This window comes from Hypomesus transpacificus, chromosome 7, assembly GCF_021917145.1.
Source record: "Hypomesus transpacificus isolate Combined female chromosome 7, fHypTra1, whole genome shotgun sequence".
NCBI classification, from domain to species: Eukaryota; Metazoa; Chordata; class Actinopteri; order Osmeriformes; family Osmeridae; genus Hypomesus; species Hypomesus transpacificus.
In genome coordinates this window covers 10,148,535-10,160,741 of record NC_061066.1, presented here as the reverse complement: position 1 = coordinate 10,160,741, position 12,207 = coordinate 10,148,535, and the positions used below count along the sequence as shown (strand labels likewise).

The following is a 12,207-nucleotide window of genomic DNA, read 5'->3' as shown; positions in this document are numbered from 1 at the left end:
GAAATCAGTATATCTTTATTAAGAGTTCTGCTTCCCCCATGTCTATAACGCATAACTTATTATTGGAAGCCAAGACGTTGGTGTGAAACTATGTTTACATTTAGCACAACTTTATCACTGGCTAGCTTTAGGTTGCTGTGGTGTGACTGGTATCTTTTCAGAAGAACTGTTGGGCGAAAACCACGTGACCATATTTTAGTTTACATGTAGTCATTTAGCAGACGCTCTTATCCAGAGCGACTTACAGTAAGTACAGGGACATTCCCCCCGAGGCAAGTAGGGTGAAGTGCCTTGCCCAGGGACACAATGTCATTTTTGCACAGCCGGGATCGAACCAGCAACCTTCTGATTGGTAGCCCGATTCCCTAACCGCTTAGCCATCTGACCACCAAGTCCTGAACACAACAGAAGGTTGACCTCTGACCCTGAGCATGTATGACCCTTGAACCCGAGTCTGTGTGACCCTGGATGGCCTCTTGCCGGATGTCCCACTGGAATTAATCAACAAAGTGTTCCATTGCACACTTCTGAATGTGACCTCTGCTTGACCTACCAGGGCTCTGGTAAGATTTGTTGCTGGTTGTCACATGACCACCTACATAGTGGAGCTGCCTGTCTGTCTCTGTCTGTCCGCCTAGCTATCTGCCTGTCTGTCTCTGTCTGCCTGCCTCTGAGAGTGGGAGATGTGTAGAGGGGGAGGGAGTGAGAGGTGTGCAGAGGGGGCTGGCCTAGTCCAGCATCATAACTTCCCACCTCTTTCTTTCTCCCCTTTAGCCTCGGCATCTCCAGACAGAGCTGTAGTGACTGCCTTGGCTGTGGAGAGCAGAGCTGTAGTGACTGCCTTGGCTGTGGAGAGCAGAGCTGTAGGGACTGCCTTGGCTGTGGAGAGCAGAGCTGTAGGGACTGCCTTGGCTGTGGAGAGCAGAGCTGTAGTGACTGCCTTGGCTGTGGAGAGCAGAATCTGGTAGAGATGAATGGTGAGTACAAAACAGAGGGAAAGAATAACCTCCTGAGACCTATGCATTAATACATTAATTGCTGAATGAACGATATAGTATTTAACATTGGTTAAAAAAAAGAATGCTATGGATATTTTGTGGACCTTAACATAACCAAAACAAAGGATCATATATTTCATAACTCATGCTTCAATTTATTAGACTACGATAATCAAAGACCTGGCTGGGTACTGTGTAGAATGCTACAGGTGTCTTATGACATAGACTCCAAATTGACCCTTGAGGAGAATGATGAGACCAGAGTTTGTTATATCTGAGAAAGAGTTTAAAAGTGAGCTTTAACTAACCAGGTTTGCACTCCACACAGCTGCAGTGTGATGCAAGCTCTATTTTTCAGCACCATTCCCAACCCCAACTCTAACCCTTTTCAGAGCAAGTACCTCTGCTCGTCAGTTTATGACTTAAAGTTGGAGAGGTGATCCAGAAATTATTTTGTATCTTCAGCTGTTGCACTGCTAAACAAAGCTAGCATGACATGATGCACTTTGCCCTTACATCACACTTTGAGCATTGGAGGAAGTGTTTGTGTGGGGGGAGGGGAGAGCTTGCTTGTGTGGGGGTAAAAGTACACACCCCAACTGTCTTAAGCTGGTGACTCTAACCCCAGGAGGGAAACAAGCTTGTCTCACTTTTTACTTATAGGGGGTTGTGTTTACTGTGTTGTCCAGGGGACAAACCGGCCCCCCCCAGGGCCCCCCCCGCGCCCCCGGAGGAGAAGATGCAGGAGAGGGGCCAGTGGAGCAACAAGCTGGAGTTTGTCCTCTCTGTGGCAGGGTCCATCATTGGTCTGGGCAACATGTGGCGCTTCCCATACCTCTGCTACAAGAACGGGGGAGGTGAGTGGGGGGGCTATGATCATGGTCGGCATTCATTGAGCAACTCTTATCCAAAGCATATGCATATGGAAAGTAACATATAAGATGTGCATTGTTTGAGCAGACTTCTAGAGGTCAGAGTTGATTTGTATTCAGGGTTAGCCGAGCTGCTGTCCCCTGGGGCTGCTGTAAACGGCATGTGAGGAGCTGCTTGTGTAGGTGCTGTATCAGACGCACCCTGCTGGCAGCAGGGTCAGAGGTCAGGGGTCAGGGGTCACACAGCTGTTGTTGCTCCGTCCTCTCCTGGACAGCTGCTCCTGTGGTGCTGTAGATGTTCCCAAAATCCTCCACACACACACACACTTACACACACGTACACACTCACACACCACACACACTCACACGCCCACTTACACGTACACTCACACACCACAAACACACTCATACACACCACACATTCACACAAACACACTCACACATACCACACACTCACACAAACACACACATGCACTCTGACGGGGCGGCAGTTGGAACCCTGATGTGTCCACAGCTCGGTCCAGAACGTTGAAGGTTATTTTAGATGGTGTGTCCACTAACCCTAACCCTGCTGTTCCCCCTAACCCTGCTGTTCACCCTAACCCTGCTGTTCCCCCTAACCCTGCTGTTCCCCCTAACCCTGCTGTTCCCCCAACCCTAGATGTTTCTGTCAGCAAACTGGAGCCTTATGAAGACCATGGTGTCATGTTCCAGACATACGCATGCATCATGCAGAGCGTCATCCATCCTTCATCCATATAAACAAACCCTCTTTCTCCAGGTGCCTTCCTCATCCCCTACATGATCTTCCTGTTCACCTGTGGAGTTCCCGTGTTCTTCCTGGAGACGGCGCTGGGCCAGTTCACCAGCGAGGGGGGCATCACCTGCTGGAGGAAGATCAGTCCCCTGTTCGAGGGTAACCATGCCTCTATTCTACAATAATCTAACATCTACTTTTAATAATCTTCCATCTATTTCTATAATACCTGCAAATTTGACTTTGATCTTATGGTCTCTCCTCCTGGGCTCTCCTCCTGATCTCTCTCCTCCTGGTCTCTCCTCCTGGTCTCTCTCCTCTTGGTCTCTCCTTCTGGTTTCTTTCCCTCTGATCTCTCCTCCTTGTCTTTCTTCCTCCTGTTCTCTCTTTCCTCCTGGTCTCTCTCCTCCTGGTCTTTCCTCCTGGTCTCTCTCCTCCTGGTCTCTCTGCTCCTGGTTTCTTTCCCTCTGGTCTCTCCTCCTTGTCTTTCTTCCTCCTGGTCTCTCTGTCCTCCTGGTCTCTCCTTCTGGTCTCTCTCCTCTCGGTCTCTCTCCTCCTGATCTCTGTCTCCTCCTGGTCTCTCTTTCCTCCTGGTCTCTCTTTCCTCCTGGTCTCTCTCCTCCTGGTCTCTCTTTCCTCCTGGTCTCCCCTCCTGGTCCCTCCTTCTGGTCTCTCCTCCTGGTCTCTCTCCTCCTGGTCTCCCCTCCTGGTCTCTCTCCTCCTGGTCTGCCCTCCTCATCTCTCTCCTCCTGGTCTCCCCTCCTGGTCTCTCTACTCCTGGTCTCTCTCCTCCTACTCTCTCTCCTCCTGGTCTCTCCTCCTGGTCTCTCCTCCTGGTCTCCCCTCCTGGTCTCTCTCCTCCTGCTCTCTCTCCTCCTGGTCTCTCTCCTCCTGGTCTCCCCTGCTGGCCACTCTCCTGTGCTGCAGGTCTGGGTTACGGTACGCAGGTGATCGTAGCACTTCTGAATTTTTACTACATCATCGTTCTAGCGTGGGGTATATTCTACCTTTCCTTTTCCTTCACCTGGGACCTGCCCTGGTCGTCCTGCAATAACACCTGGAACACAGGTAAACAAACTCTAACCCTGGAGCACAGGTAAACTAACTGTGGGACCTGTTTCATAACAAGAATGATGGGGATTACAGTAAAGTCCTGAATAAACAAATCAGTCATGGCTAAAGCAGTTCCATGACCAAGGCTAATACGAGACAGGTTCAAGTAGTTTAGATAACTGTGTGGCAATGTTCCCGACCACGTGACCTGAAAGTACCTTCTCTTTAAAACGCCAGGCGACTGGGTGGTAGGACAGCTCCCTTGTCCACTTGATCATTCACACATCCAGACACTCAGTAAACAGGTCAAATCCTCTTTCCTGTCGGGTCAGTAACTCAGGTTAAGCAACACAGGCTAGCCTGACAGCTTGAACAAATTAAATAAGCGGTCTTTGGGGTTTGGAAAACTGGCTTTATAGAACCCAGTGCCGTGTCATGACCTAGGGCCAGGTCAGCCCAGATGAGGTGGAGGATGAATGGAATATTTGTTGAAGTAATCAACAAACAACTGATTAGTTTTGATCTGATGAGGAGTAGGAATGGGAAGTATGAATGATGAGGCTATCTGGTTGATCCTGCTAGTAGCTTGTCTCAAAGTTTAAGCAAGTCTGAGCACATGGCAGGTCATTTCTAATACTGATGTTAACTGTGTTCTCGCTCAGAGAACTGTGTGGAGTTTCAGAGGAGAAACGAGTCTGTGGATTTCATTCCAAACCCAAACGCCACATCTCCTGTCATCGAGTTCTGGGAGTAAGTGTTGAAACTTCACATCACAACCCACATCCCTTCAGGATAACAGATTTGAAGCATTAAGTGTGTGTGCGTGGGTGTATGTTTGTATGTGGGTGTGTGCGCGTGCGCATGTTGGTGTGTGGGTGGGTGTGCGTGCGTGCGTGTGCATGTTGATGTATGTGTGTCTGTGTGTGAATGAGTTTGTGTGTGTGAATGCGTGTGTGTGTGTGAATATGTAAATGTATGTGTGTGTGTGTTAAGGAGAAGAGCGTTGAGGCTGTCGCCGGGCATTGACCACATGGGCTCCCTGAACTGGGACCTGGCCCTGTGTCTGCTGGTGGCCTGGGTCATGTGCTACTTCTGCATTTGGAAGGGGGTGAAGTCCACAGGCAAGGTGGGAACTCTAACCTTGACCCTTTAACATGACCCCTAACCCTGACCCTTTAACATGACCCCTAACCCTGATCCCTAACTTGTACCCCTGACCCCTAACCCTGATCCCTAACTTGTACACCTGACTCGCACTCTCCAGGTGGTGTACTTCACTGCTACATTCCCCTACCTGATGCTGCTGGTGCTGCTGGTGCGTGGGGTCACCCTGCCGGGTGCAGGCCGGGGGATCCAGTTCTACCTCTACCCTGACCTGGGCCGCCTGGCAGACCCCCAGGTTACTACCCCCTACACACTGGTCTACACACACTCACTCATACATACATGGTAAATGCCCATCGGGAGAAACTTGGGCTTCAGAGTCTTGCTCAAGTACACTTCGGTTCATGGCCTGGAGGAGTCGGGAATTAAACAGCAAACTTTGCGATTAACAGATGACCCTCTCTACGCCTGACACACACATGCAACAGGGCTGGTTATCGTCATTTTCCTCTGACATGGAAATCTATATGTTGTAGGAAACCCTCTGTTCTTCCTCCTCCACCTCCACCCTGCCCCTAACCCTCCACCTCCACCCTACCCCTAACCCTCCTCCTCCACCCTGCCCCTAACCCTCCTCCTCCACCCTGCCCCTAACCCTCCTCCTCCATCCTGCCCCTAACCCTCCTCCTCCACCCTACCCCTAACCCTCCTCCTCCACCCTGCCCCTAACCCTCCTCCTCCACCCTGCCCCTAACCCTCCTCCTCCATCCTGCCCCTAACCCTCCACCTCCACCCTGCGCCTAACCCTCCCCTAACTCTGTCCACCCTGGCCCTAACCCTGTCCACCCTCCCCTAACTCTGTCCACCCTGGCCCTAACCCTGTCCACCCTGCCCCTGCCCCTAACCCTGTCCACCCTGCCCCTAACCTCCTCACTGTCCAGCCAGCATTTGTCGTAGTGGTTGTATGTTGTTAATCAATGTTATAACCACGAGTCAGTAAACTAGCCTGCCGTTCCCCTGTGTCGTGTCAGGGATGTTAATGATCAGTTAGAACGGTTTCACTCCCTCTCCCCTAAACCTAACCTTCCCCTCCGGGACACGTGTATTTGACCCTTTCTTCATTGTCTATAAATCAAAGAAGATCTCAAGAGTGTTTAAACAAAAACAAAGGTGACATCCTGCCTGACCTGTGTTGCAGGTGTGGAGGGTGTGGTCTGGTCTGTGATGCAGGTGTGGAGGGTGTGGTCTGGTCTGTGATGCAGGTGTGGAGGGTGTGGTCTGGTCTGTGATGCAGGTGTGGATGTTGTGGTCTGGTCTGTGTTGCAGGTGTGGAGGGTGTGGTCTGGTCTGTGTTACAGGTGTGGAGGGTGTGGTCTGGTCTGTTGTGCAGGTGTGGAGGGTGTGGACTGGTCTGTGTTGCAGGTGTGGAGGGTGTGATCTGGTCTGTGTTGCAGGTGTGGAGGGTGTGGTCTGGTCTGTGTTGCAGGTGTGGAGGGTGTGGTCTGGTCTGTTGTGCAGGTGTGCAGGGTGTGGGGTTCACCCTGGTTAGGTCTGTTGTGCAGGTGTGCAGGGTGTGGGGTTCACCCTGGTTAGGTCTGTTGTGCAGGTGTGCAGGGTGTGGGGTTCACCCTGGTTAGGTCTGTTGTGCAGGTGTGCAGGGTGTGGGGTTCACCCTGGTCTGGTCTGTTGTGCAGGTGTGCAGGGTGTGGGGTCGTGGGGTTCACCCTGGTTAGGTCTGTTGTGCAGGTGTGCAGGGTGTGGGGTTCACCCTGGTTAGGTCTGTTGTGCAGGTGTGCAGGGTGTGGGGTTCACCCTGGTTAGGTCTGTTGTGCAGGTGTGGAGGGTGTGGGGTTCACCCTGGTTAGGTCTGTTGTGCAGGTGTGGAGGGTGTGGGGTTCACCCTGGTTAGGTCTGTTGTGTGGGGTCGTGGGGTTCACCCTGGTCTGGTCTGTTGTGCAGGTGTGCAGGGTGTGGGGTTGTGGGGTTCACCCTGGTCTGGTCTGTGTTGCAGGTGTGGATGGATGCAGGTACTCAGATCTTCTTCTCCTACGCCATCTGTCTGGGGTGCCTCACCGCACTGGGGAGCTACAACAAGTACAACAACAACTGCTACAAGTAACCTATACTCTCCTCTACCCACACCCCTCTACCCACACCCCTCTACCCACACTCCTCTACCCACACTCTAACCACACTCCTCTACCCACACTCTACACACAGTACATAGTTCAAACAATATTTCAGTGGTCAGATTTAAGGCACAGTGTATTTACCAGGAAGGGTGCAAAGCAACACAGGTGTGTCTGTGTTGCAGGACTGTCTGTGTGTCTGTGCTGCAGGACTGTGCGTCTGTGCTGCAGAACTGTCTATGTGTCTGTGCTGCATGACTCTGTGTGTCTGTGCTGCAGGGACTGTCTGGCACTGTGCTGCATGACTCTGTGTGTCTGTGCTGCAGGGACTGTCTGGCACTGTGCTGCATGACTCTGTGTGTCTGTGCTGCAGGGACTGTCTGGCACTGTGCTTCCTGAACAGCGGGACCAGCTTCATCGCTGGCTTCGCCATCTTCTCCATCCTGGGCTTCATGTCGTACGAGCAGAACGTTCCCATCGCTGAAGTGGCAGAGTCTGGTCCGTTTGTTGCCTACATTGTAGATCTATGTGTTTCTGGATATATACTTTTACAGATATACACATATATATATTTGTGTGTTTTTATGTATAATGTATGTGCTTTTTGTGTTGTTTTTTGTATTGTTGTTGTGTGGTTGTTGTGTGGTTATTGTGTGGTTGTCGTGTGGTTGTCGTTGTGCAGGTCCTGGCCTGGCCTTCATCGCCTACCCAAGAGCCGTGTCTATGATGCCCTTCTCTCCTCTCTGGGCCTGCTTCTTCTTCATCATGATCATCCTACTTGGCCTAGACAGCCAGGTGAGACCATGACCCCTGACCCTAGACAGCCAGGTGAGACCATGACCCCTGACCCTAGACAGCCAGGTGAGACCATGACCCCTGACCCTAGACAGCCAGGTGAGACCATGACCCCTGACCCTAGACAGCCAGCTGAGACCCTGAAATTGTCTCCCTCTCCATCCCTTCCTCCCTCTCTCTCTCCTCCCTCTCTCTCAACTCCCTCCCTCCCTCTTTATTTCCCCTCCCTCCCTCCCTCCCTCCCTCCCTCCCTCCCTCCCTCCCTCCCTCCCTCCCTCCCTCCCTCCCTCCCTCCCTCCCTCCCTCTCCTTCCTTCCCTTTCTCCTTCCTTCCCTTTCTCCTTCCTTCTCCTCCAGTTTGTGTGTGTGGAGAGCTTGGTGACGGCCATGGTGGACATGTATCCGTCCGTGTTTCGGCGTCCGTACCGCAGGGAGCTGTTCCTGCTGGGGGTGGCCTTCCTGTCCTTCCTCATGGGTCTCATCATGCTGATGGAGGTAGAACCCTGGTCCTGCTCTGTGGAAATCACATCCTAGGAGCCCGGACACATCCTTAGAGCCCAGACACATCCTTAGAGCCCAGCGTATCTGAATGGTAACCGGGCTCTGCCCAGACGGCGAATCTGAATGTTGCTCTCCTCCCTGCAGGGGGGCATGTATGTGTTCCAGCTGTTTGACTACTATGCTGCCAGTGGTATGTGTCTGCTGTTCATGGCCATCTTTGAAACTGTGTGCATCGCATGGGTCTATGGTAAGATTCTCTTGACCTGAGATACGCTCTCACTTTTCTTACTTGATTTGACCAATTATTGTAGAAACACTTTAATAACTAGAGAGAGAAATTTTGGGAAATTGTGAGGTGTTCTTGCGTCTGTTGCAGATGGGTCAGTTTTTAACTTACATTTTAATATTTCGGTATAATATATAGTATAGTATAATGTATAATATAGTATGCATACTTATTATTTATGAAGATAGCACAGATTTAAAATCTTACATTTGCTGCTGCTCATTTAGCACTGAGCTCATCTCACAAATAATGAGAGTTTAGTTTAGGATTAAATGATGAAAAGAATGATTCTTCTCTCAAGAGGGGATGGTGAGAGTATATGTGGCAGCCTCACATAGTTGAAACAGTTGCATAAAAACCAAGAAATTGGGCAATTCTGTGTAAAAATGGTCCTAACCTCTATGATTAAAACTTCCCCTTAAGTTTTTCCCTTCTAGTGATATTTTTAAGCATAAATATTGCATTCATTTATTAATAAAGAACCCACTTGGAAACAAGCTGATTCTAACGTTGTCACTGGCAGTATCTCAGCTGGAATCCCTATTCCAACATTATCATCTGCAAACTGAAAATAGGCCTCCAAAAATTTTAATAAGCTTGAAATGTATTTTTGGAAAGCGGGCTAATATAACAAGTTTGACTGGAAGTGATCCAGTAACAACATCTCTGGTCTGAAGACTCGGTGCTCCGTCTGCGCTGTAAGTAGGGAAAAGAGCATTCAACTTTGTCAGCTTCTCTTATACTCCCTCTATATCAGCCTCTCAATCCTGGTCATTGATCCTGGGTCTACTGTAGCCCTGCAGGTTTTAAGATGTTTATCTGCTCCAAATGACACAGAACGTAAAATCCAATATATGCAAAGCAATCGTGACCAAGACCAACATTTTGACACCTACATTGTCTATGTAGTGCAATTTAGTGCAAAAATTGAGGGACAAGTTAGGGTGGGGAATAAATAATAATAATATAAATAATAAATATATATGAAAATATAGGTTGCGCCAGACAAACACACCCAATAATATAATTAAGGCTAACATGTTAAAAGTTGTTAAAAACTAGTTTTTACCAAGGACTTTTGAGTGACCTAATCTATCTTGACTCTGATCACCAAAACACTGTTAGAACAGATGTGATTTGGTAGGCAAACCCGTCTATACTTTATTATACACTTCTGATCAGTGCTCTTCCACCTGTTAACACTTTGGAAAACCATCCTTCATTTATCCAGATCAGAGCCCTACCCAGGATGAGTAAAAAGTGTTGTGAAAATGTTGGTCTTTAAGTTTAATGTCACTGAAAGAAATTAGAACAATCCAACCTAAAAAAAATATTTTGTTAGTAAATAATTATTTACAAACTATGTGTTCCATAATTATTGACACCCCTAGAAATGTTTGTGAACAAAATTGTAACTGACTGTCTCTGGATTCATTTAGATTTCGGTAAAAGGTTTGTTCACATTATATTAGTTCCACAGACGCAGCATAAATGTGATTTATTTTTTGCCCAAAATCACATTTGCACCAGCAAAAAAAAGGCACACTTTAAAAAAAGAGATTTATCTCAGTTCTAATCAAATGTTTTTAATCAAAATGTTTGAATGAAATCTGTCTTCAACCCTGTTTATCATCTCATTGTTTCCTTCCCTTGTCTCCTTCCCTTGTCTACTTCCCTTTCCTCCTCACTCTCCACCTCTGTATTAATACAGGTGTGGACCGTTTCTATGACAACATTGAGGACATGATTGGTTACCGTCCTGGACCCTACATCAAGTACTGTTGGTTGTTCTTCACCCCAGCGACATGCATTGTGAGTGCTATCAACCCCCCTGTCCCCCTACCTAACCCTCTCTGCCTCACCTTCTCTACCTCACCTTCTCTACCTCACCTTATATGCCTCACCTTCTCTACCTCACCTTCTCTACCTAACCCTCTCTACCTAACCCTCTCTACCTCACCCTCTCTACCTCACCTTCTCTATCTAACCCTCTCTACCTCACCCTCTCTACCTCACCTTCTCTACCTAACCCTCTCTACCTCACCCTCTCTTCCTCACCCTCTCTATCTCACCCTCTCTACCTCACCCTCTCTACCTCACCTTATCTGCCTCACCTTCTCTACCTCACCCTCTCTACCTAACCCTCTCTGCCTCACCCTCTCTACCTCACCTTCTCTGCCTCAACCTCTCTACCTCACCCTCTCTACCTCACCCTCTCTACCTCACCATCTCTACCTAATCCTCTCTACCTCACCTTATCTGCCTCACCTTCTCTACCTAACCCTCTCTACCTCACCCTCTCTACCTCACCCTCTCTATCTCACCCTCTCTACCTAACCCTCTCTACCTCACCCTCTCTACCTCCCCTTGTCTACCTCACCCTCTCTACCTCACCCTCTCTACCTAACCCTAACCATTGATGTACTGTACTATCCTAACTTGTGTGTAGGGCACGTTTGCGTTCTCCCTCATCAAGTACACCCCCCTGAAGTACAACGGTGTGTATGTATACCCGTGGTGGGGCTACTGCCTGGGCTGGCTACTGGCCCTATCCTCCATGGTCTGCATCCCTCTGTGGATGGTGTACAAGCTCTGCACCACCCAGGGGACGCTCCGAGAGGTACGCTGCTGCTCTGTAAACAGCTCACATGCAAACCCTGACCCCAAACACAGCTCACAGTTACCATGCCAACCCTGACCCCAAACACAGCTCACAGTTACCATGCCAACCCTGACCCCAAACACAGCTCACAATTACCATGCCAACCCTGACCCCAAACACAGCTCACAGTTACCATGCCAACCCTGACCCCAAACACAGCTCACAGTTACCATGCCAACCCTGACCCCAAACACAGCTCACAGTTACCATGCCAACCCTGACCCCAAACACAGCTCACAGTTACCATGCCAACCCTGACCCCAAACACAGCTCACAGTTGCCATGCTAACCCTGACCCCAAACACAGCTCACAGTTACCATGCCAACCCTGACCCCAAACACAGCTCACAGCTCCCTCTCTCTCTCTCTCTCTCTCTCTCTCTCTCTCTCTCTCCCCAGCGCCTCCTCTTCCTCACCCAGCCCTCAGACGACCTTCCAAAAACTAAACAGGAACAGGACAAGCTTCTGGCAGTGTTTGCTGCGGAGGGCCCTGGGCCCACAGCACTGGGGGCTGTGCCCAGCAGAGCAGGCTACCTCCACGTGCCAGACTCCAGCTGCTGAGGGCCTAACCCTAACCAGACTCCAGCTGCTGAGGGCCTAACCCTAACCAGACTCCAGCTGCTGAGGTGTGGAGGAGCAACTGGACGTTATAGGACACATGTATTTTTACATTTACTAAAGCTTCACTACTTGTATGGTTGTAAAGGACACTAAACCACATCCTTTTGTATTATATTGTCAAAATTCAGTATTTCCCCCCCCAGTTTCTCAGTTTTTTTCAGGATTAATGATAACATATTAAGATGTATATGGCAAGGATGTGATCATATGGGTATGTTGTGGAATATTGTGTAATAATAAAATATATTGTATTAAAAAAAATATCTGGTAACCCTTTGTCCCCGTTATAAAACAAGTGCTAACAACTGTGGTATTGTACTATGACCATTTGAAAAGGGAACTTTTTTGTGTAATAATGACTGTACAAAGAATGTACAAAGTTGTGAAAAAAATTAAACCGTGAATGTCAAAATGTTTTGTACTTATTTAG

General features: G+C 49.1%; 1 protein-coding gene across 1 annotated transcript; it reads left to right on the top strand.

The window, feature by feature from the left end:
* The first annotated feature begins 826 nt into the window (after positions 1 to 826).
* LOC124469647 (sodium- and chloride-dependent GABA transporter 2-like) lies at positions 827 to 12,188 on the top strand. The gene is made up of 15 exons (XM_047023073.1): positions 827 to 977; positions 1,688 to 1,855; positions 2,652 to 2,786; positions 3,555 to 3,695; positions 4,343 to 4,430; positions 4,674 to 4,806; positions 4,945 to 5,079; positions 6,796 to 6,899; positions 7,287 to 7,411; positions 7,596 to 7,708; positions 8,065 to 8,202; positions 8,353 to 8,455; positions 10,206 to 10,306; positions 10,944 to 11,114; positions 11,556 to 12,188. Exons 1-15 carry the CDS (start codon positions 971 to 973, stop codon positions 11,715 to 11,717), a joined length of 1,824 nt encoding a protein of 607 aa, XP_046879029.1. The 5' UTR covers positions 827 to 970; the 3' UTR covers positions 11,718 to 12,188.
* The last annotated feature ends 19 nt before the right edge of the window (positions 12,189 to 12,207 follow it).

Coding starts and splice junctions, on each gene's coding strand:
- LOC124469647 (XM_047023073.1), top strand. Junction 3,696..4,342: donor CAATAACACCTGGAACACAG/GTAAACAAACTC, acceptor GTTCTCGCTCAG/AGAACTGTGTGGAGTTTCAG. Junction 6,900..7,286: donor TACAACAACAACTGCTACAA/GTAACCTATACT, acceptor TCTGTGCTGCAG/GGACTGTCTGGCACTGTGCT.